This window comes from Oculina patagonica, chromosome 13 (genome assembly GCF_052425735.1).
Source record: "Oculina patagonica isolate OP01 chromosome 13, crgOcupat, whole genome shotgun sequence".
In the NCBI taxonomy this organism is placed as follows: Eukaryota; Metazoa; Cnidaria; class Anthozoa; order Scleractinia; family Oculinidae; genus Oculina; species Oculina patagonica.
Window position 1 is genome coordinate 26,969,599 of NC_135770.1, and position 24,887 is coordinate 26,994,485.

The 24,887-nt window shown below is 40.1% G+C and overlaps 2 protein-coding genes across 4 annotated transcripts; one reads left to right on the forward strand and one right to left on the reverse strand.

The window, feature by feature from the left end:
* Position 1: 1 nt before the first annotated feature.
* On the reverse strand, positions 2-23,192 carry LOC144636271 (S1 RNA-binding domain-containing protein 1-like). Of its 2 annotated transcripts, XR_013567499.1 has the most exons (18): positions 22,789-23,192; positions 19,705-19,816; positions 18,977-19,115; positions 17,054-17,150; positions 16,649-16,787; positions 15,871-15,994; positions 14,788-14,869; positions 9,845-10,002; positions 9,116-9,212; positions 8,412-8,519; positions 7,833-7,924; positions 7,555-7,637; positions 6,270-6,376; positions 5,174-5,593; positions 4,856-4,941; positions 4,244-4,342; positions 396-1,538; positions 3-186 (listed from the first exon to the last, which is right to left on the reverse strand). XR_013567499.1 is itself a non-coding variant. In XM_078495438.1 (17 exons), the coding sequence occupies exons 1-17, from the start codon at positions 22,995-22,997 to the stop codon at positions 1,219-1,221; spliced, it is 2,472 nt and encodes an 823-aa protein (XP_078351564.1). In that variant the 5' UTR covers positions 22,998-23,192; the 3' UTR covers positions 2-1,218. The 2 variants fall into 2 exon arrangements, 1 of the variants encoding a protein (XP_078351564.1); XM_078495438.1 differs by having other exon boundaries at positions 2-1,538.
* Positions 11,294-14,734, forward strand: LOC144636402 (uncharacterized). 2 transcript variants are annotated; one of them, XR_013567505.1, is made up of 2 exons: positions 11,294-11,498; positions 14,198-14,734. XR_013567505.1 is itself a non-coding variant. In XM_078495608.1 (2 exons), the coding sequence occupies exon 2, from the start codon at positions 12,722-12,724 to the stop codon at positions 13,835-13,837; it is 1,116 nt and encodes a 371-aa protein (XP_078351734.1). In that variant the 5' UTR covers positions 11,294-11,498; positions 12,709-12,721; the 3' UTR covers positions 13,838-14,734. The 2 variants fall into 2 exon arrangements, 1 of the variants encoding a protein (XP_078351734.1); XM_078495608.1 differs by having other exon boundaries at positions 12,709-14,734.
* Positions 23,193-24,887: the final 1,695 nt, after the last annotated feature.

Below are 24,887 nucleotides of genomic sequence, written 5' to 3' on the forward strand. Positions count from 1 at the left end.
TTTATGAGTCAAATGCGTATATGAGTCACGAGTCAATGAGTTTACATGAAGTAGGTTACCTATTATTTAAACCACGGTTTGCCTCTATACAAATCGAAATTGGAAGCACTCGACTTTGGTTTCGGTTAATTCCGCTCCAATTTGCTTGTGGTTAGTTCCACTCTGGTTTGCTTGCGGTTAGTTCCACTCTGGTTTGCTTGTGGTTAGTTCTACTCTGGTTTGCTTGCGGTTAGTTCCACTCTGGTTTGCTTGCGGTTAGTTCCACTCTGGTTTGCTTGCGGTTAGTTCCACTCTGGTTTGCTTGCGGTTAGTTCCACTCCGGTTTGCTTGCGGTTAGTTCCACTCTGGTTTGCTTGCGGTTAGTTCCACTCTGGTTTGCTTGCGGTTAGTTCCACTCTGGTTTGCTTGTGGTTAGTTCCACTCTGGTTTGCTTGTGGTTAGTTCCACTCTGGTTTGCTTGCGGTTAGTTCCACTCTGGTTTGCTTGCGGTTAGTTCCACTCTGGTTTGCTTGCGGTTAGTTCCACTCTGGTTTGCTTGTGGTTAGTTCAACTCTGGTTTGCTTGTGGTTAGTTCCACTCTGGTTTGCTTGCGGTTAGTTCCACTCTGGTTTGCTTGCGGTTAGTTCCACTCTGGTTTGCTTGCGGTTAGTTCCACTCTGGTTTGCTTGCGGTTAGTTCCACTCTGGTTTGCTTGCGGTTAGTTCCACTCTGGTTTGCTTGCGGTTAACCTTTCTTTTTAGTAAGGGCTGCACTGTTTTCTTGTTAATAACTAACCATTGAAGACTTAAAAGTTATTGTTTAGCATAACTTTCGCGGGAACGAAAAAAAATGCAGGATTTGACAAAACAATAAATAAAGGCGCTCCAACTGAGAAGATAATTTTGTATTATTTAATGACAACTTTGTTTTTCTTTTGTTCTCCGCAGTAGCATAACATTTCACCGAGCAGAACCTACTGACTTATAATAACGCGAGTTTCCTTCAGGCTATAAAAAAATATCCACGCTGTTATCTCCAGCAACATTTGCAATAACAATACTTCCAATTCCTATTTTCGATTTGTTCTAATAAATATAGTTTATATCTCGTTATGATATTGAATTTTTTTTACATTAATTAATCTCACAAATTTACAAATTTAACGTAGTAACGCGACCACTGTTCTTCTTATTTAACCGAATTGCACAAAGATTAGTCAGCGAAAAGACATTTCTTTTATCACGCGCACGTTTGGGATAAATTTCCGATCGAGACCAGCAACTGTGGATCGAACCTTGATGTTATGTCCGTCAAAACCAAACCGATATGTTGTTTGTGGATATCCACACTCTTAACAGTAACTTCGACCAGATCTCCCAGGCCGACCTTGCCTTTGAATCGTCCCATGTTACTGTTGTGTACCAGGCCATCACGGCCGACCCCGCAGTCAACAAACGCCCCGAATGACGTCATATTCGTGACGCGGCCGCTAAGGTGAGTTCCCGGATGAAGGTCTTCAAGAGAGGTCACGTTACGTTTGAACAAGGGTTTCTGAAAATCTAAAGAGAAAAAAAAAACTCAAATACTTATTTGACTGCAGTGGAGGAAGAAAAAAACTCGGAAAGAAAGAAAGTTCAAAACAGGCACACAAGATATACAAAAGATCAACAAAGACGAAATAGGCGACTCTGGTAAATTCTGTATTGTCTTCAACCCTAAGAGCCATGTAAATAAAATTAAAACACCAAACGGCAGAATTTCATTACAAACCAAAATTCCAAAATGACCTGTATGCATCGAAAAGAAGTTGATTCGTTTTTTTTTTTAACTAATATTAAAAACTGAAGTAGCTAAGAGCTTATTGTAAACGTAGAACAAGATAAACGAAGCGTCAGTTTAGATCTACGCGGCTGACATTTCGAGCATTTGCCCTTTTGTCTACCAACGCAGTGCGACGGTTGTTTCAGAACAGACTTACCGTCTAATATGAAGAAAGAGTCAAAGTTAACTTACGCTTTATGTATACATGCAATAATACTACCAGGCTTTTAGCCAGGATTTAAAAAGTGGGAGTCCTGACTTTGTGGGAGGCCTGACTTTTTCCCCATAGGAGGGCCTAAGGAGCATACAAGGTGTTTTTCTGCAGCTATGAGTGCAAAGGTATCTAAAGATTTTCAAATTTGCTAAAAAAAAACTCTGTTAAAACCTCTCTGAGGTCCATAGGACTCCTGGAGCGCTTTCCTTTTGTACGGAAAAACCGGTTGTTTCGGTGGGAAATCAAATGGAACGGTCCTTTCCACTGGAATTTTTTAGAAAAAAAAGGAATACCTTCAGAGGTATTCCTCTTTTTTTCCGTTTTCCTGATATGACCGGGAAAACGAAAGAAAGAAGGCTACCTAATCAAACTTCCAAAGAAGGGAGATCTGAAGGAATGTAAGAACTGGAGAGGAATCATGCTGCTGTCAACGGCCGGAAAAGTACTGAATAGGATAATTCTGGAGAGGATGAAAGTAGAGGTGGACAAACGGTTGAGAGAAGAACAGGCTGGGTTCAGGAAAGATAGGCCATGCACAGATCAAATTGCTACCCTGAGGATCATCTTGGAGCAGTCTTTAGAGTGGAACTCTCCTGTTTATGCGACATTTGTGGACTATGAGAAGGCATTCGACAGCGTTGATGGGGAAGTGTTGTGGAAGCTGCTACGCCACTATGGCATCCCAGAGAAATACATCACTCTTATACAGAAGACCTATGAGAAGTGCACCTGTAGAGTCATCCACAACGGAGTTCTTTCAGAACTGTTTGAGATGCTCACTGGAGTGCGCCAGGGTTGCTTGCTGTCGCCCTTCTTGTTCCTGCTTGTCATCGACTGGATAATGCGGAGGACGACAGAAAAACATCAGGATGGCATACAGTGGACACTCACGACCCGGCTAGAAGATCTTGACTTCGCCGACGACATTGCCCTTCTTTCACATAACCACAGGAGCATGCAATCTAAGCTAACAAGACTGGCAAAGATCTCAATGCAGACGGGCCTTAGGATCAGCAAATCCAAGACGAAGGTGATGAGGGTTAACACCAAGAATGCAGATAGGATAGAACTAGATAAGGATGAAATCGACGAGGTGGAGGACTTTGCATACCTTGGAAGTAACATCAGCAAGGACGGTGGATCTGATCAGGACATACGAGTGAGGATCGGAAAGGCAAGAACTGCATTCACCATCTTGACACCTGTTTGGAGATCAAAAGTGATTTCCAGAAAGACCAAACTACGGATATTTAATACCAACGTTAAGTCAGTCCTCCTGTACGGCTCCGAAACGTGGAGAGTAACAAAAGCAAACTCCGCCAAACTGCAGACCTTTATCAACAAATGCCTGAGATCCATCATGGGCATCCACTGGCCAGAGGTCATAACAAATGAAGAACTTTGGACAACAACTGAGCAGGAAAGGATCAACATCCAGATAAGAAGGCGAAAGTGGGGTTGGATTGGGCACACCTTCAGGAAAACAAACTGCAATGTCACCAAGCAGGCACTGAGATGGAACCCACAGGGGAAGAGGAGCCGAGGCCGTCCCAGAAACAGCTGGAGGAGGACGGTAGATGACGAGGCGGGCAAAGCAGGCTACACCTGGTGGCAGCTTGAAAGGATAGCACAAAACAGAACACGATGGCGAGCAGTGGTTTCTGTGGACCTATGCTCCATTGGGAGCGAAAGGGTCTAAGTCAAGTCAGTATGACCGGAAATTTACTGTTCCATTTACTACAACCAAACCGTTCGTTCGCAGAGCAAGGTCAGCAGCTGAACCTAAGAACGCTAAAATTTACCTGTTAAATCGATTCAAATTTATCCAAATTTCATGTCGAGTGTAGATAGAGGTCGTTTCTTCCCTTAGAGCGAGGATTTTTCCCTCGACCTTCCTTCAAGGCTTCACGAAGAAGGAAGATAATGTGGAAAAGTTTCACCTTCGATCGCCATGTTTTTTTTCGGACCCAGGTTCTTCGCAGTTCTATCAAAACGAGAATATTCAAAAGGAACAGCTCCTTTCCGTTCTGCTTACGTGATGGGAAGATTTGTTCTGTTCCATTTGGCGAAAAATTCTCACCAGTTTTTCCATACAAATGGAAAGCGCTCCTGGACTCCCACCTGGCTAAAAGCCTGAATACTACCGAGCATGCAACGGGCTTTGACGTCTTGCGATTGGTTGCTTGCTAAGTTACATGTGATAAAATCAGATCTTCGTTCTGTACTTACTGACTCGTATGTCATGATCCGTTGGCTGTCTGAGACCATCAATAATATGTTGTAGTGTGGGAGTGCCTACGCCGAACTTTCCCGCTAATTCTTCAATCTCTGCGGAAGAGTGGAAATAAAAGTCAGCGAGTATAGCAGCACACGAAGAGAAGAAAAAAGAAAGAGACCTGCTACAGCATTCAGTAGCTATACAGCTAACAAAGCGAATACACGTTAACCGGCGCCAAGCGCGGGAAACGCAAGTGACCAAGTCGCGATTGTATTTGGTTTCGCATCTGATTGGTTGAGTAAGTGGCGCGAGTTTTATTTGAACAATCACAGAGTCATAGCGCAAAACCAGTGCAATCCTGGATTTTCTTCGACAGTCAGTCGAAAACTGCTGTCTTTCAGCTTTCCTAACAACCAACAACTAAGTTCACCTCACAATATCGATATATTGTGAAACTGGTGACGAGAATAAGAAAAATCATCAACTAGGGGATAACGGTTTTATGAACCATCAAATTCCCAGAACTAACATAAGAGAAAAGTACATGTACTGCGATTAGTATGAACAATTTACATTTAGAGCTGCAGAAGGCAGATTGTAGGGGGAGGGGGAAGCCTACTTACTGCGAGTCTGTAAAAGCTTGTCTATAGTGGTTTTCATCACAGGCTGACCAATCTGTTCTGGCAGCATACCCAGCATCTGAATGACACTGAAAACAGCGCAAAGGAGTAAAAAGCTTTAGGGTGAAATTCGGCACTCGGTTAAATTACTTAAACCATGCCGCATAACCAAGTCATTTAATACATGGTTGCCACAGACATCAATTTTCAAAATTAATTTCCCTGACCAAATAAATACAAAATTTCAGATATAGTAGCGGACTCCAGTGTGGACTACCTTTAGATGTTTTGATGAAAGGCGAAATTGTGTGGCTGACTTACCTTTTCGCTACTGTATAAGATTCTGGATGAATCCAAGTCATATCTAATGGCTCAGGACAAAACTCTTGTTTTTCAGCGCCTTTCTTCTTTTTCTTCTTCTTTATTTCATCATCCACGCTACCGCCTTTTCTTTTCTTGCCACGCGCCGTCATCTTCCCTTCCTCATCAGAATCTAACACAGCAATCGCTGCCTTGCCGTTGTTATCCGCTGTCCTGTTGTGCCCGCTGGCGGATGGTTTAGCAGCGTTGCCATGGAGCCGTGACTTATTTATTATTCTGACGAAGCCAACACACTGTTCGTAAGACTTGAGTCCAATCCCCTTAACTGCCTTTAGCTGCTCACGGTTGATGAAGGCGCCATTTTCTTCCCGCCACGCTAGAATTGCTTTTGCTTTCTTATCATTCAAACCAGCTATCCGCCTGAAATAAAAAGGAAAATAACACTCAAAAACAAAATTCCCTTACTTTTCACTTACTTGTGTACAAATTAAGCATTTTTTCTGCTTGACTCAGATAATCGTTCTATAAATAACCTTTCTATAATTGGGAATTCTTCCGGCACTTGTAGTTCAGGCTTCTTTTTTCATTTCCCCTACACTGCAAGCCGCGATGAAGAAGGAGCCGCGTTGTAACCAGTGAACTATTGCTTCTTCAGTCAACCAATTAAATTAATGTCTTTTAGAGACATGGGATTACATGTTATAGCTAGTGGGTAAAAAACGTTACGTCTGTATCAAGCTGAAGTGACCCATGGAAAACGGCGTTTATCCCGGTTTCCGTAGCCGGTATTAAGCGACTAGGAGTATTTCCACTCCCCCTGGATGGGGTGCTACTAGTCCATAACATGGCTACCACTTAGACGCTTGGGTGGAGATAGGCACCGTGAGAGTAAAGAATCTTGCAATGCCCAAGAACACAACGGAGTGACCCTGGACTTGACTAGAACCCTGACCGCTCGATCTGGAGTCCAGCGGGCTAACCAGTTTATGATTAGGGCACTGCGCCTCCCATAACATGTTCCAGTATTAAGCCAACAAAAAGCTCAAAAACCCAGAAATGTTTAAGCGGCACCGGCAACATTGTAACACATTATTACCTCAACATGCTGACTCCGGCTACATTTAAATCAACTCCCACGAAACTGACACAATCCTCCACTACACCGTCCAAACCTCCTCGGAGCAAAGACTCGGGAATGTCATGCTGCGAGAGAGTAGGTGGAAAAATATTAACACCAGAAAGTCGAGCATAATATTACTTAGAAGGATCCACAAACAGCTCTATTTGGGGCGCGCTTAAGACTTAAGAGGAAATCCGCCAGGACTTCGAGTAGTTATTGGACAAAATTATGTACCAAAACTATTTACATCTGATTGCAAGCTTTTGTGTTACTGCTTCAAATATCTTATCGAAAGAAATCTTTTCTAACAACACCACACATCGAAAACACATTTTGAAGTCCCGCTGAATTCCACTGAATCGCTTAAAAGATGTAAGCTTTAGCCCATAGCTTGTGAACTTTTAATATCATTTTCTCAGACTCGGATAAGAAATTGTTGTACCAGAATTATTTCCACCTTATTGCAAACTTTTTTGTTACTGCTTCAAATATCTTATCAAAAGAAATCTTTTCTAACAACACCACACATCGAAAACACATTTTGAAGTTCCGCTGAATTCCACTAAATCGCTTAAGACGAATTTACAAAATGGCTACACGTGAGATTTTGCATATACCTTATGAACTTTGAAATTCATTTTCTCAGACTCTGATAAGAAATTGTTGTTGGTGTTATCACGGATAATTACTTACATCTTTACCTTTTATTAAAGGTAGGAAATAACGCAATAGGATTTAAATTATTCTGGAAATTGATTTTTGTCCAACTTTAACAAATATTACTCGACTTCCTAGTGGATTCCGTCTTAATCACTCTATGATAAATACCACTGACGCACAATAACCATTTTTCGAGTTATCTTTTACATTAGTCTCAAAACGGGGTCGGAGTGGAACGCAGACACTGAACATATAAAATAGTCTGCGTTCGAGTCTAGTGGTTCATCAGACTTGAGCTTATCCAGGTTTCAGTAGCATCACGCGACTAGCAGTATTTCTACTCCCGCTCGGATGGGTTGCTAGTCCATCGCAGGGTAAAATTCGCCAGTACCCATTAATACACCTGGGTGGAGAGAGGCACTGTGGGAGTAAAGTGTCTTGCCCAAGAACACAACACAATGACCCAAGCAAGGCTCGAACCCGGACCGCTAGATCCCAGAGTCCGGCGCGCTAACCGTTGGGCCACCGCGTCTCCCAGGCGAACATGTAAAATGGCTTCTCCTTGTGGTTTTAATGTAACGTTTGCGGGCGTCTTACTTACTTGGTACATCCCAATACCCAAATGCTTGGGTTCAATCTTCACCAGTTCTGCTAGAGGGTCCTGTAATCTACGTCCTATTGACACTAAAACAAGATAATCAAAATTAAAATGACACGCGCGCAAGGTGTATTAAAAAAACTGCCACGGCGAAACTAAAACCTCGTTTCCATTGTCTACTCTGGCGTTCCAAATCCAACTCTGATTGAAGTTGCCGCCAGCTTGGATTTCGTCAGAGAAGACCTGGGGACGAGGATGTTGCAAATGTTACTCTTAGTTACCAGCTCCCTTGAGGCTTGTATCAAGGCTCGGCAGCTCAGCTGCCGCTTCAGGCGACGCACTGTAAATAGAAGCTCCATCTTCGCTGACGATGCTAAATGAAAAAAAAAAGTTACCATCAATTATATAAAGTCAGAGTTCAAACTAAACGTTTGAGTTTATTAGAAAATGTTGGCAATATGTTTCCTTTCGATTTGCAAATTTGAGTCTCGTGTAAACTTGACGAAACATATTTACATATTTACAACTGATTAATCGAGAAGGGTATAATTTATAGCCTAGCATGGAGCTGGGGTTTAAAGCAACCTTCGGGTTCGCCTTTGGAGTAAACGGCGGGGTCTATGATCTTATGTGAGACCCTTACGCCTGGCTATGCCATGCTGGTGAGTCCTTACAAGGACGAAACAGCTGTCCATGGCTGCCACTCCACGGGTAATAGGCTGTGCGCATGCGTACAGGTCTTGGCCAGGCCGTGGAGATGTGTCGTGTGACCACTGCATTCAGTGGTTTATTTCTAGTTTTGCTCTGACGAAATCCTCTACGCACACAATATACAACCCATAATTTTTGTTTCCTTTTACCAATAGGAGATGTCCAGAGGTGCAAACACACGCTGCTTGATGAGCTGACTGATAAATGTTTCAGCATCCCGGCATCCAACGCCATTTCCAATAGCTACATAGTCACAACTGAAAAAAAAATGTTGTGCAGTTACCCATCACTTCTTTGTCTAACTTAGACGAGTTTGCTTTTTTACAGAAACATGGCTGCCTTAATTGTGCGCTAAAGAAATTCCTAACAGTCTCTGTTCACTCGTAAATAACTTTTAAAGGCTATCCGCTAAACAGGGGGATTGAAGTAAACGTTTAAACTATTGTTTATTTCCAAAAATAGACCCCGTGCTTATTTTCGGGGAGGGCTTACATGTATATACGGGAGGGGGGGGGGGGGGATTGGTGTCTAAATTTATTTGGTGCAAACAAAAATACCATATGGTAAAACTCTAAAAAAAAACCAGGATATGAAACCCAAAAACAAGTCTTACAGCCAAAAAAAAAAATTAAAGGTACCTCTCAGCCTTCTCTAACAAAGTAAAATACCAATCAAGCTCTTCAATAGGGGCTTATCATCGGAAAGTTATATCTGTCTTTAAGAGCCATTACTATACACAAAAAATGAACTAAGCTACATGTACATATTGAAAATATACATGTACGTGCGTACTGAGGTTTTCTTTTAGTGAATTCTAAGAAAAATACAAAATCGTGGAAGAAATCCACATTACCTGTGCTTTAAAACAATTTCCACTATTACGTTTTTGGCTTGTTTAGCGTTGGCGTTTTTTCCAAATGGAAAGATCACCCTCGTCTCCAGCACTTCGCCTATAGCGAGGAGCAAACGAAAAATAACTAAGCCGCAGATAGACGTAATTCCACTGAAATAGAGCGGTTTTCACTTGAGTGTCGAAAGTAAATTGCGTTTGCTTTGGTTTTCAATTACTACGCTTAGTGATTGGCTTAAAAATCTCGCGCCACTTTCTTAGCCAATCAGAAGTAAAACCAAAACCAATCGTGACTCGCTCGCCCACGTTTTCCCGCGCTTCGTGCCGGCTACATGTATTTGCTTCGAGTTTTGATTGGTTCACTGGATTGTCTGCGTCCTTTGTGATTGGCCAGAGTAATTACTTTGGTTTTACGACACTCAATTGAAAACTGCTCTAGAACTGCACTGAGATTTTTGACGAACTTTGCCAATTGATCGTTCATCTTGTAAGAACTTAAATAAAATAGGGTATACCTATGCTCGTTTAGGAGCAACATCACCTTGTTTTTTCGCAATATTTCTGATTGCTTGCTAAATTCACGTTTCAACGATTGTTTCTAATTCTACACTGAGAATTGGTCTTGAAAAAAAGATGATATACGTATCTGGCTATCTCGATGATATACGTATATACGTATACGATGATATACGTATACGATGATATACGTATCTGGCTATCTCGTTTACTTACCAGTGGAACTTAGCACCGCTAATTTGCACCCATGAGAGAAGCCTGGGTCTAGACCAAGAATACTTTTTCCTCTGATGGGAGGGGTGAGGAGGAGTCGATACAGGTTCGTCATAAACAGGTCGACGCTCTCTTTCTCTGCCTGTTTGGTCAATGCACTCCTTGAGATAAAAACAAAATGAAGATGCTGTGCGCGTTACAATTACCCAATAGTTGTCTATTAACAGACTAATATTGAGTAATTGTAAAGGTATAGCACAGGTTAAAGATTTGCTAGGGTGTGACGCTAACTTCCTTCCTATAAATGATTTGCAAAGCAGATTCAACCTCTGAGAGTACAGCGCAGGCTCGAATTTCAGCCATTTGTGAGCCCGCGTTCCTTGGAACAATGGCTCCCAAAATGGCTGGAAATCGAAGAAGAATGAAACAGTTGGCAAAAATGGCCGTGGGGAACTTGGGGGCAAGACGAACGTCTCGCTCCGAGATCTTCCACTGCCATGTTTCCGCTCGCGATCTTTTTGTCGCGTCACGCTTCGCGTCGCTCCATTTTCAAGCGATGACGATCGCTCAAAAGACATGAGGCAGTCGGCAGGATCTGTACCACTTTCTGTTGCGATCGTCCGATCAATAGAACCGATTGGAACTGGGAACTAGCTACAGGACAAAATATTACGTGAAAATAATCATGGAAAGTAAGAAAGGACTAATACAAAGTTAAAACGAAAAAGACATATATTGACGAGTTTTATTGAATTCAGTAGACAGACGGGGGCATAATAACATCTCTACTTTTAATTTAAGGGCCTGTGTTGTCAGTCTGTGTAAACAATGATGAGACAACGCTTAACCTAACTCGAGTATCAGGCCTTCCTAAGGGGAGGGGGAGGGAAGGAAAGAGGAGCACCCCCCTCCCCTTAGGAAGGCCTAATACTCAGGTTACGCTTAACCGTGCATGTTGTTCGCTAGAAGTAGACAATTGGTTGTTGTTTGTTGAAAAATCATTCAACACTTTTGTTCATGTTAATTTTTGACAATTTTTTTTTTGTCCGAAATTTTTTTAAAATCCCCGTCAAAAACGTCCACGCTTCTGTATGTATGCGATGCGTGCCGTATATTCCCCCCCCCCCCCCCCCCCCCTGCCTGCCTCCTCTTTCGACACCTGCTACACAAGCTATGTCACACTGGACGGACAAAGAAAAAAACAGGGCTGCTCACAATTTATTTTCTTCCTTTTTGCTTAAACTATGTATAAATTGAAATTATATAATTTTCTTTACCAATTAAGTATCGATTTAAATGATTTTTTAAAAAACGTAAGTAAAATCGGTTGTACATTCGTGTACTGTGTTCATTCCTGGTTATTGCGTCCTGCAGCAATCGCGGTAGTGGCATAAAAATGCCAGTTCTAGTTTGTGTCAGCTGTGAAAAAAAAATGGAAGTAAAAACCTGTGATCAAGCGTCTCTTTTTTTTTGATGATGAAAAGGGAGTGATGGCATGATTGAATGTTATGGTAATTATGGACGATCGACGAGATCCAGAATAGCTTTATGCGTATCGTATATTCCCGGGTATATACTCCTCAGCTGCCGCCAGGAACAACACGATATTATTAACAAAGAAGAGCTTGAAGACTGGAGACGCTTTTTGGCTTCAAAGGTATGTCACAGTGAAAAGTTTACAAAAGCAGTCATACAAGTCACCCAAAAATCAGATCGTTCAAACAGAGCTCACTCACTGGCTAAATCTTGTGACACAAACCGCCTGGGTGACGAGTATGTTATAATCGATCAGCTTTTTCGTTTGAACGATGGAATAGTTCCAACGCTGTGGGATGCCATTTATGATATTAAAACCAAAACGTTTCGGAACTCAGTACTGTAGGTTTTAATATTTCAGCTTTTAGTGTTTCGTTTATGTAAGTAACGGATGAAGACTGCAGCAACAACGTCAACGATCCGAATGAACCGCCGAGTGAACAGTACCCTGGGTTCCAGAGGGTTTTTTTACGATCGCGGCTTCGCCGCTCTTTGTCACCGCAAAAAAAAAAAAAAAAACCCTCTGGAACCCAGGGTAAGTGAACAGCCCAACATGTGAATAAGCACATGAAAGGTCTGAACAAACAGACCGAAACATACCGAATAGACGAAGGTCGAAAGTGCAGAAAACCATCCATAAGACTGACTTACTAGAGGGTTTACTGACTAAATGGTAAAGAAAAGTCCTTATAGCTATGTTTGTGTTAGTTAGAGACGCAATCTGCATCAACCGAACCGAAAACAGAGAAAATCGTCTGTGAAAATGACTGACTATGGTGTTGGTAGCTACTTGTTGTCCTTATTATTGTTTATTTAAACTAAGGAATTTACAGAAAGTTTGCCATTCTCATCAGGGGCGCAGTGAAGTCAGTGACAGACCCGTTAGAGAGATAATTATTTTGCGAAGATCACGCGAGAAAGCAGTCACGCGAGTCACCCAAAAATCACATTGTTCAAACAGAGCTAAATCTTTTGACGCAAACCGCCTGTGTGACGAATATAATCGATCAAGTTATCCAAGTGTTACGAGAGGCCTGTCTTAAATAATTAAATCCGTTTCTCCAGTGTAAACTACTCTTCGGGTCTTTTGAGTTTTTTAACTTTAGTAAAGTACTTTTACGACGTTTCTTTAAATTGGATCATTTTTTTAACGAATTATCGTTTTAAGTGACATCTGCAAATGCATGCATTTCACAACACGCAAATCTTAAGCTATTAAATTATACATAAGGTGCGCTTTATTTTAATTTTAGCATTATTAAGCAATAACCGAGGTGTGAAGTTCGTTTTGTCTGATTGAGTTTTTTTCTGTAACTTGTGGACGGCTACAGAAGCAGACCATCGATGGAGGATCCCACGATTTATAATAAATCCTTTGAAAGCATTACAAATCTATGGCATGCTGTAGAGAAGACGATACAAGAAGGTAAAGATCCTACACAGATTATAAATAAATACAAGAAAGACATTCAGGACGCGCGTCTAAAATCTGCTGAAACGCCATCCTACTTTATCATGACAATCAACATGGGAGGGAAAGCAAAGAGAGATGACAGGGTGCTACTTTCATCGACCATCATGCGAACCTGTTTTTCCTCCATTATATTTTGCCAGGAAATTCCTGGGCATTTTGCGAGAGACGTGGTCAAAAATTGTGGCAGATCAGGCTACGGTTTTGCAAAAACTGATCAGCAAAACCACGCCGCTATACTTTGGCAAATAAAGGACTTCGATGGTTCAACGTATGGTCTGAAGACCACGGACACAGCGATAACGAGAATCAGGGAAAGAGTGCAATACACGACTGATCTGTTCGGAAGAATTGTTATGGTGAAACTGACGTGTCGGAAAACTTCTGATGTTATGCTCGCAGTTTCGTGGCATGGGCCTCACAGAAATTTAGGCTACACCGAAAATGATAAGATTAACGCTTTTAACGGCCTCATTACCTTTCTGCATGAAGTTTGTAAAGAGAACGATATACCTTCTTTTCTAATCGGTGCAGACTTTAACTTGGATACGCTAGACGATAATCTCGAACCTGGGAAAAATGTACTTAATGTACCCAGGGAGGAAAATGAGGCCATAAAAGTGTGCGTGGTACGCTATGAATTGAGCCCTCGACAAGAGAAAAGAGCAACTAATAGAAACTATATACGGAACAAAGACAATTTCGTTTTCTTCTCAAAGGACAACAAGATAAAAGTGTCCTGGGTAAGGCCATTCGAAATTGAAGATCCTACCGTAGCTACTGCCGCCAGTGACTTTGGTGACTTAACCGAGGGAGCTTATGCAAATGTTCAGAGTGAAATGGCAGGCAGCAAAGTTGCTCAAGTGGAAGAGGTACTGGATCATAATCCTATTATTGGTGTTTTACAGTTCCTCTCAGGCCCAGCGGAAACCAGAAAAGAAAGAGCAAAGAAAAGCCTATCAACCCTATTCAAGAAACTCTCTGTTTAGAGTGATGAGTCAACAAAACAATATCTTGTCCGATAGACTTTCTAAAAGTCGTTCGTGCTTGCTCTCGCGCTTTGCACTCTGTGAGCTCGACTTGTAAGCAAGTCTACTTACCCGACTGAGAACCCATTTCACAAGCAGTGTGGAAGTAGAAAACGCTGCTTGTTTCAAAATTACCCAGGTCGATTATGATGTATTTCTCGTTGATTTTACAATTATAAACTTTTACTTAGACTATTATATTTTATAGTAATTGTTGTAGATATTTTTTAATCAAGCCAATTGATGTCGGCTCAATGTTAGCTAATCTAATCATTAAGCCGACATTATTTTTGTGATTGATTATTTTCATTGTTTTATCAGGTAAGGTGTAACTAAGGGATGGACCATAAGAAAATTTATGAGAGGTTAAGGGAGTGGGAAATTCTGAAGCTGAAATTTTATTTAGCCACGATTTGCGGTGCAGGAGTTTTTTAAAGGTAATATCTCATTCCTTTGCGTATAACATTAATTTACATGGTCAATTGTGTAATACTTGGTCAGTTTTGTATTACTTGGTCGATTGTGTAATACTGACTTGGCCAGTTATGTAATAAAAATATCCCTTTGAACAAAGTACATAAAAATATAATTGTGTGACTGATTGCACACTGAATGATGGTCAAATCAGAAATACCAAGTAAAAATTGAGGATGGTTTGAAATCATGAGACAGTTGCAGTCAACCACAACTGATAATTTTGTGATTAATTATTTGTAAACACAATATAATAGTTATTTATAATAAATTATCTTATTGCACTTTCAAAACATGCCACAAAATTCATAGTCTGCATAGTGCCAGTAAAACCAACATATGCTATCTATTACCTATACATAACTTCAAACCAGTTAGTCACAGTTTGTATTGCTGTTATGATATTATTAAATATATTATAAATGATTTACATTTACCTGGACTGTCTGGTGATCTTTGGTTTAATAAGTCTGTTATATGCATCATCTACTGCTGTCTTGAATAACTTTTGTATCTTTCCTTAAAAACATACCGTATTTATTCGATTAAGCGCCCAACCTCGAATAAGCGCCCACCCTATAGGCAGGAAAAGTTAATAAGCGCCCAGCCTCGAATAAGCGCCCACCCCCTATACCCCTTCAAAAAATACTGAAGTGCAGAAGAGGAGTCCTTTAATTAATATTAAAATTGAGATTGAAATTGACTAAGTACTACTAAGAAACTTCCCCGAAGACCGAGTTTTCTTAGTATTTTACAGAAACTTTCAATGAACAGTTAAAATTCTGCTTTGGCCAGCACATCTTCACGTTTTATTATTATTCATTGTTTTGTTGTAAAATAAACTTACTACTTGCGAGAAATGGTGAAAATTTAATAAGCGCCCAGCATCGAATAAGCGCCCACTTCGAATAAGCGCCCACTCTCAAGGTCCAAAAATTTAATAAGCGCCTAGGGCGCTTAATTGAATAAATACGGTAAACAAATATGTTGTAAAACTGAAAAGATTTGTAGTTCAATGCAAGTTCGTTCTTATGCAGCTTCTTCTTTGGACTGTAAAGGGGTGTCGAATGGTAAATGCGAGACTTTGTGAGACGGCAAGAGTTATATTTTTCTGCAAGCCTGAGACCTTTTTAGCCTTGCAAAAGAAATCGAGCCTCTGAGAAGGCGTCAAACAGGCTTTTAGCCAGGATTAAAAAAGTGGGAGTCAAAAATTATTATAAGGCCTGACTTTGTTCCCATAGGAGGGCCTGAGGAGTATGCAAAGTTTTTTTCTGCAGTTATGAGTGTATCTAAAGATTTCCAAATTTGCTTAAAAAAAACTCTGTATACAAGTTATTCATATTAATTTTATCTGAAAAGTGGCCGTCCCTGGACTACCACCTGGCTAAAAGCCTGGCTCCAAAGAAAAATTTGAGAAGACGAGACCCCTGAAATTTGGCTAAAATCTTGCGAGACACATACCGTATTTTTTGAAGGACCATTGACCACCCCTACAGTACAAAGAAAATAATAAACACTACCTGGAGCATCACAGGGCACCCATGTTTTATGAAGATGAGAAAGGAACTGGTTTTCCACAGGTTTGGGAATGGTTAGTTTAACAGTGAGGACCTTGTTTTGTTCACCTCTGTTTAAAGCAAGCACCTGCATAATTATATAAGAAAAGAAACAAATTGGTTTCATATATACCAGTATTTAAAACTGAGTGATTAACAGATTAAATACATGCAGAGCCAGTCACAGTCTGCAAAAGATGTACATAGTGTAATACAATAATTTAAAATCAATGCACAATGTTATTTTATCTTGTAAAATTCATTAATAATTCATGAGGGTGTAAACCAATCCCAGCACAGTATTCAGATCACATATTGTACACAGCTGTAAACCCCCATACAAATCAATCAATAGAATTAACTTTTGATACAAACTCCTGCTCAGCTAATTAGTATTCATTAACTTTTGATACAGATCTCTACTGATTCGCATAACAATACTTTGCATTCAATTTATTGTTTTCATTTCACAAGTAGAATAAAATATTCGCGTCCGATCTGTATGGGCGTTAACAATGGCTCGCCTATCGGCTCGCCATTGTAAATGCCCATACAGATCTCCCGCTCATATTTTATTTACTACATAAACATGTGCACCTAACTAGTTAGTAAGAACAAAGCTTTTGTCTGACTATAAAGCTTAACTACTCATCGAGTTTCATGCACTGCACTGAGCGAAAGTTTAGCATGGCAAAGACCTTTTTTATAAACTACCAAAGAAAAATATTTAATATTTATTTACCTGGTGTGCCTTAAGTGCAGCAACTGACAAGTTGAAGCCATGATACTGTTCATATTTTTTGTCTCCTGCTCCATTTTTCTTTTCCTTTGTGGCTGAGCGGGACAAAGATGACTCAATCCGGATTGGATTTCTCTCCAACCTGTTGATACATGTAATCAACAGATGAACATTTTTTGACAAAATGTTATTAAATTCCAGGGACACTATATCGCAGTATAGGTTATTGCATAGCACTGTAGTTCACTATATTACAAGTTAAATTTTACATAACATATATAGATTGAGGTAAACTTGAAATTTATGTAAGGTAGCATTGTGTAAAATGTAGGTAGACTGGTGAGTTGTGAACCTGTCAGATTCCTGTTGAAATTGTGTATTATATGAAAACAGGTATTTTGTACTTACATTGCTTTAATTGAGCTCAAGGTAGAACTATCCTTGGCAATCACATCAGCCAGAATGTGCTGTATGCCAAGAGAGACTTGCTTTACATCTTTGAGTCCTGCAAGTATGTTTTTTGTATGTATAAACTGGTATTTAACTGATTAAGGTGGTTGAAAGTAGTCTCGAATTAGACCAGACCCGAGAAGGCGGCAGAAATCAAGCCTATTGAAAGTACTAAGTGCTTGTTTGATCATCATCATGCAACCACCCCAAATCAGTCAATGCTAAAAATTAATTATGGTATGTGTCTAAAACAAATTTCCAATCATTGGTGAACAAGTCATTACAATACATACACGTATCAGATCATCTTCTTGATATACAGCGTATAACAGATTGTCATAGCATCAGTATTGTAATACTGTTTTTTGAAGGCTTGAAATAACCCACCCCCAGGGGGGGTACTCCGGCTAGTCAATGACGGGGATGATCGAAGGATTTTGTTGGGTTTGAAGTTTTCGTTCTGGGATTTTTTTTGGGTAAGAAGATTTGGCAAGTATTTTTTTGGGTGACTTGATTCAAATAGGGGATCTTTTTAGGTATTAAAAACAAACTAAAGTGATTTGGCACGGCATTGGCGTATTTATGGTATGATGAATTAACAAAACAAGCGTTCTTTGGGTAATGTCGGAAGAGTTAGGGATTTTTTTGGGTGCTGAGTTTTGCCTTCATTCGATCATCCCCGTCATTTACAAGTCGGAGTACCCCCCTGGGAACCCACCCCTGCAATCAGGTTGCTATTTCCAGGAAAATAGCTCATCAGATTTAATGCAGTGTAAATTAATTAAAGAGATGCCCTATCATTTCCACCTGACCCTAATCAGACAAGCTAGTTGGCTTACTAGTGACAGAACTTACATGTACGTTAACACTGTTTTCTGAAGCATAAAGCAACTGCATGAAGGAGAACTGCTATGACACTGCCCAGATGAGCTGTTTGTCAATCACAAGTAACCCCCCCCCCCTCTAACTAAGCATTTTGCCACAATCATTGCAATGATAAATTCCCAGGGGGGGTACTCAGGGTTTCAAGTGACGGGGATGATCGAAGGATTTTTTTGGGATTGAAATTTTCGATTCTGGGATTTTTTTGGGTAGGAAAATTTGGCAAGTATTTTTTTTTATTTGAGTAGGGATGTTTTTGGGTATTCAAAACAATCTAAAGATTTGTGGTAGTGCCTTGGCTGCGTAGTTCTGCGAATAAAGTACAAACAAACGTGTTTTGCTGTTGATTTTTTAGGGGTCAAGTTTTGATCTAGGGATTTTTTTGGGTTATGTTGGAAGCCCTAGGGATTTTTTTGGGTTATGTTGGAAGCCCTAGGGATTTTTTTGGGTCATTTGAACATCCCCGTCACTTAAAATCCCGAGTACCCCCCTGGGGATAAATTAAACGGTACCCATGTTAACTCCTGAGTGGAGCTCTAGAAGGTGTCCAAAAATACAATATATTTAACTGACTACCCCAGACCTTTTGACCCAAACACTGTACTATGCACTAAGAGTGCCACATACATTTCGTAAAACAGGTGGAGCAATAATCAGGGTTGTCGAGCTAAGGGCCGGCTGTCAGTTAATTTGACTGGCTGGAAAAGAACTTAAATCCGGCTGAAATTTCACATTGTGTCACATTTAATCTGTATTTGTAATTTTATTATAATAATTATTGTAATTTTATTATATTATATTGAGCTGAAAAACCCTTTTTAGGGAGCGTCAATAAAGTATATGTATGTATGTATATGTATGTACATGAAAACAAAGACTTAGGTAAACTTTAAGGGCTGTGAAGGCCAGAAAAGCCACATGGACTTGTTACAGTCCCACTTTGCACATCCTTCTTACAAATAGCATACTTTAATTTATAGAACAATCTGTCCATCATACCCTCTGTATTTGGTTTGACCAACTTTTCAAGCTGAACAGTCCTTGGATTCTTTAGCACGAGCTCAGCGGGTTCACCAAGTCCAAGCTGCCGTGCTCTCTCTGCATGTGAACCCTTGCTGCCTTTCTTGAACGGTGCATACTAGCCATAAAGACCATAAAAATTATTATATGTTAGAAAAAAATTGTTGTTAATCTAAACTTATTTTGGTAAGCTAACTCTCTTGCTATTGACAAATTGTTGATTATGTGCAAGTAGACCTTGAAAGTTGTCCTTTGAAGTATGACTTGCTGTCACACTCAAGAAGTTGCAAAAGAATAGTGCAGGTTTTTTTTTTCTTTCGATATGTGAAAAAATGATCTATAGTAATGCAAGGGTATTACTTACTTTAATTTAAGGGATGCATGTGCTAGATTTGAGTTTTTAGTTTGGATTGTTTTACAATTTCATTTCCCATTTTCCACGAAAATCTAGTACAGTCAACTCTCATTATAGGGGACACACTCAGGGCATTGTTTAGTGTCCATTATAGCAAGAGTCCGTAGTAGCGGGAATCATTTCCAGTCAAACCTCTTTCGCCGGGGATTTGGATTTTGTCCATAATAGCGAGTGTCCACAATAGCTGGGTGTCCACAAGGCGAGAGTTGACTGTAGCTGGATCCTTAATTGCAATGGCTAAAAAACTGAACAAAATGTCACTGATCACAAGACACATTTTCTGTAGGCTTACCACTTCTTCCACCTCTTCCATGGTGAGTGCATTGTTGAGTGAATTTTTTATCTCTGGTGTAAGCTTCTCGCCTATCTTTTTACTGACGGTTTCTGCCCGCTCTCTGATAGATCTGCAAACATAATAACTTTATTATAAATATATTCAGATACCGTATTTTTTCGATTAAAAGCCGCCGACCTTGAATAAACGTCACCCTCGAATAAACGCCGCATTTTAGAGCAGAAATATTTAAATGCCGCCCTCCAATAAACGCCACATCACGATGCAGCGTTTTTTCGTATTATAGACTCAAAAAGCAAATGCAGTGAAGTATCAAGTTTGAGCAAGCCTAATATAATTATTTTCCTTGATGGTAACAATGTTTTAAGGTATTAAAAATGGCTTTTGAGACAAGTACTACAACATGTTCCTGTTTTGAAAGTTCAAATGTTCAGTTACCATGCTGACTTGTTTGCAAGAAATAAATCGAACTTAAATTCAAAAACTCATTAATAATTCATAAAGAAAATACAAATTTTAAGAAATTAATGTTTAATAAGTGTCTAATCCCAGGTGGAAATCTTATTAAGATCTTGTAAGATCTTGCAAGATCTTACAAGATTCTTGTAAGATTGCATTTAAGATAAAGATCTTAGTAAGATCTTGCTTAAGACTTTACATCTTAATACGATCTTACAACATTTCTTAATGAAATCTTAACATGAATTGTCAGTTTGAAAAAACTTAAGATCTTAGTAAGATGAGCTCAAAAAATTCACGCTTGAATTCAAGCCTGAATTATTTTTTTTCAGGCTTGCTTTTCTCAACTGCTTAAGTTGAGTACATTCCTGCGATAATCCTTCATTTGCTTAAAATGTATATCCGCAGTACAAATATATAAATTTCATATATTCATTTCATATCTTTTCCATCCACGGGTATATTACGAACTCACAAGTGACCAGTTCCAAGTTGGCTTGATAGCTCAGTTGGTTAGAGCGCTGCACTAGTATCGCAGAGGTCATGGGTTCGATTCCCCTTCAAGCCTGAATTTTTTTCAGGCTTGCTTTTCTCAACTGCTTAAGTTGAGTACATTACTGCGATGATCCTTCATTTGCTTAAAATGTATATCCGCAGTGCAAATATATGAATTTCATATATTCATTTCATATCTTTTCCATCCAGGGGTATATTACGAACTCACAAGTGACCAGCTCCCAGTTGGCTTGATAGCTCAGTTGGTTAGAGCGCTGCACTAGTATCGCAGAGGTCATGGGTTCGATTCTTGTTTAAGCCTGAATTTTTTTTCAGGCTTGCTTTTCTCAACTGCTTTAAGTTAAGTACATTACTGCGACGATCCTTCATTTGCTTAAAATGTATATCCGCAGTACAAATATATAAATTTCATATATTCATTTCATATCTTTTCCATCCACGGGTATATTACGAACTCACAAGTGACCAGTTCCAAGTTGGCTTGATAGCTCAGTTGGTTAGAGCGCTGCACTAGTATCGCAGAGGTCATGGGTTTGATTCCCCTTCAAGCCTGAATTTTTTTCAGGCTTGCTTTTCTCAACTGCTTAAGTTGAGTACATTACTGCGATGATCCTTCATTTGCTTAAAATGTATATCCGCAGTACAAATATATAAATTTCATATATTCATTTCATATCTTTTCCATCCACGGGTATATTACGAACTCACAAGTGACCAGTTCCAAGTTGGCTTGATAGCTCAGTTGGTTAGAGCGCTGCACTAGTATCGCAGAGGTCATGGGTTTGATTCCCCTTCAAGCCTGAATTTTTTTCAGGCTTGCTTTTCTCAACTGCTTAAGTTGAGTACATTACTGCGATGATCCTTCATTTGCTTAAAATGTATATCCGCAGTACAAATATATAAATTTCATATATTCATTTCATATCTTTTCCATCCACGGGTATATTACGAACTCACAAGTGACCAGCTCCCAGTTGGCTTGATAGCTCAGTTGGTTAGAGCGCTGCACTAGTATCGAAGAGGTCATGGGTTCGATTCTTGTTCAAGCCTGAATTTTTTTTCAGGCTTGCTTTTCTCAACTGCTTTAAGTTGAGAACATTACTGCGACGATCCTTCATTTGCTTGAAACCCTATAATATTATTAAATTTTGCATAATTATGAGGTATATTGGGGACAGGGGGTGAAAACTCTGGAGAATAGGGAGAGGAGCAGGGGGTACAGGAAACTGGGAGGAATGGGCAGGAGGTAGGATTAATTCTAAAGGTGGCAGGGTCAAGGACAAATCTAACTTTGTTTTGCAACATTACATTGGGAGGTGGGTAGTTCAGACACCCTGTTTTCTACCAGTCCCCCTAATAAAGAATTCTTTGCAAGTGAAAATTAAATTCTCTTTGTGAATATCGGGACGTTCCATTTTCTATCCGCACCTGCCCCTACGGATGACAGGAATCCGAACCCTCAAATTTTTGCCGGTCCCCTTTGAAAAATGAAATCCAAAGAGTTGATTTGTTTTCGGCTCCTTTGAAAAAATTTCCAAACGGTCCAAATGTTGCCGCCTTCTTTGGGGGTGCGGGGTACGGATAAAAAATGGAATGTCCCATCTGAGTGAATTATATTAACAAATTGTGTCTATTTAGTATCAAAGCAATTTAAAAAATCGAAATTTTGTCCCTTGTGCACCCTAATCTGGGTATTAAGGCCTGGTAAAACGAGGAAACATGTTTCCAGAAACATGCTGGTAACATGTTTCCATTATTGTTTCCTCGTTTTGCCATGTTTCCATGCCGCGCGGAAACACGAAATGTTTCTGCTGCTTAGCAGAAGCAAATTTTGCTTCTTGGAAACAAAATTGATGCTAGAAACAATGCTTCCCAGCTGGCAAAACTAGGAAACATTGAGGAAACGTGTGCACGCTATGGATGTTTCTGGAAACATGTTTCCTCGTTTTGCCAGGCCTTTAGGATTTGAGGGGAAATGCTTTCATTTGCATATTTCTGCACAATCAGCAAAAACCACGCTGCGAACCAATCCTCGAAGAATTAACAAATGTTCCACAAATTTATATCCCTGTACACAATAACAATTTCATTGTCATTCTCACTTACTTGAGCTGTTCATACTGAGCTTGAATATGCCGCAGTACAGTGGGGTCTAGACCTCCGGTCTGCTCTTTCCGATAGCGAGCAATGAACGGAACAGTGTTTTCTTTATCCAGTAAAGTTATCACTGTACGAACAACATCCACGTCAAGATTGAGGTTCTCTGCTAACACTGAAGCAGCTATAGGTAACCTCTGTCGATTAACGCTAGCCATTACTGCCGTTCATTTGTCATTTGCCCCTAATTATCAATAAACTGCATTTAGGACCATTTAGCGAGACTCGAGCACTCCGCTCGAGCATTCAAATTTACCCTCCATTTTCAGCGGTCAATATTTCGGCTCAGACAACGAAATATGTGTCATGTAAAATGGCACATCATGTTCCAGGCCCGAAATTCCACAGGATCGCGGAAGGGAAAGAAGAAAGGGCGGGAAATGGGTTTCCCAAGTTGGTGGAAACAGGAAGGAAACGAACCCCACCTGACCCCCTAAAATTGGTCATTTTTCTGGTGTAAGGGACATTATGAAGACCGCTGCAATAATTCTTCTCCTCCTCAAAGGTCCAAAATCGAAAATTTGTAAAAAAGATGAGATCGGAAGAAGAGAAATAAGACGTGAAGGGAACCAGTTTTTTTAGGGATATCGAATGGTCTTGCAAGCATTACCGTATTTTCTCGATTAAACGCCGGGCCCCGAAGAAACGCCGGGTCTCCAAGGCAGAGTGGTAAGTAAGCATTTCAAGCATTTATTCGAGGTGTAATATGCTTTAAGTATGATGGAAACTTACATTCATGCAACAATTAATGATTATAAACCCTTGTTTAATAAACATTTTGCTAGAATAAACTGCACCATTCAAATAAACGCCGGATCCACGAAGCCAAGTTTGAAATAAACGCCGGGGGCGTTTAATTGAGAAAATACGGTACCTAGCATGCGAGTATTCGAGGCTGGGCGCTTGTTAAATTTTCCTGCCTACAGGGTGGGCGCTTATTCGAGGTTGGGCGCTTAATCGAATAAATACGGCACTCGTCAGCGCTCGCGCTAGTTTTTGATTGGGTGAAATAATTCGGATACTTCGAATGTTTCAAAGAAGATATACCAAAACTTATTCCCCCGACGGTAAAGTTACAAAAAGACAAAGTTATTTTTAAGATAAGTTAAAAGTATTTTGAGTTTCTTATTAATTTCTTGCGATGTGGAGTTCCTGAAGATGTCTTTCTCTGGATTGCACTGCAATGTTATTGTCGGCCGCTTCTTGCAACTGACCGTTTCTGTAATAATATCTTACGCTCGGTAGCTGTTGACTGCTAATACGTCGATGTCTGAATCCAAGCATGTTCAGCATCGCTCTGCGAATATCTTTATTTCTGCCATAGTTTAAGAGTGGATTAAGAAAACCGTTAAGTGTGAACAGCAAAAAGTTAAACGGCCGAAGTGGTTTCGGCGGTATACGCAAAGCAGCCAAGATTACAGGGCTTATCAATGCTGGCACAAAAGAAAACAGGAAGCACAACAGGATCACTGAGATAATACGAGTCAGTTTTTTCTCTCTTTCTGAGGCAGCGCAGCGCATCTTTCCAACGTGTATTCGCATGCTTTTAGAGTGTTGTCTATTTGCCATTAAAACTCTCACGTAGTTCAACAAGATCACCAAGATGCATACCACATCAAACAGGAATATAATGATGACAATAACTAGCTTATAGTAAGAAATTCCAATTTTAAAGATTGTATACACTGTCAGAGCAGTCAATGTGCTTGAAACCCAGCTCAGAAGCGTTGCCCTGACAACACGTGCACGTGATCGGCTCACGTGACTTCGGTACCACGCTGGCCTGCTCATTGCTAGGTAACGGTCTCTGCTTATCATGGCCAGGTTACCAAGGGTAGCCAAGTAACACAAAATACCAATGCACTGTTTCTCGTAGCCATATTCCGGGCACATGTGTGGATGAATAAAAACTAAACAGTTTTTTATTATTGTAAACAGCGCCCAGACCAAGTCAGTGATTGACAAGCTGCACAGCATTAGCAGTGAAGGATGTTGTAGAGATTTAGTCCGTGTTATAGTGATGAAGACAAGCGTGTTACAGATGAACG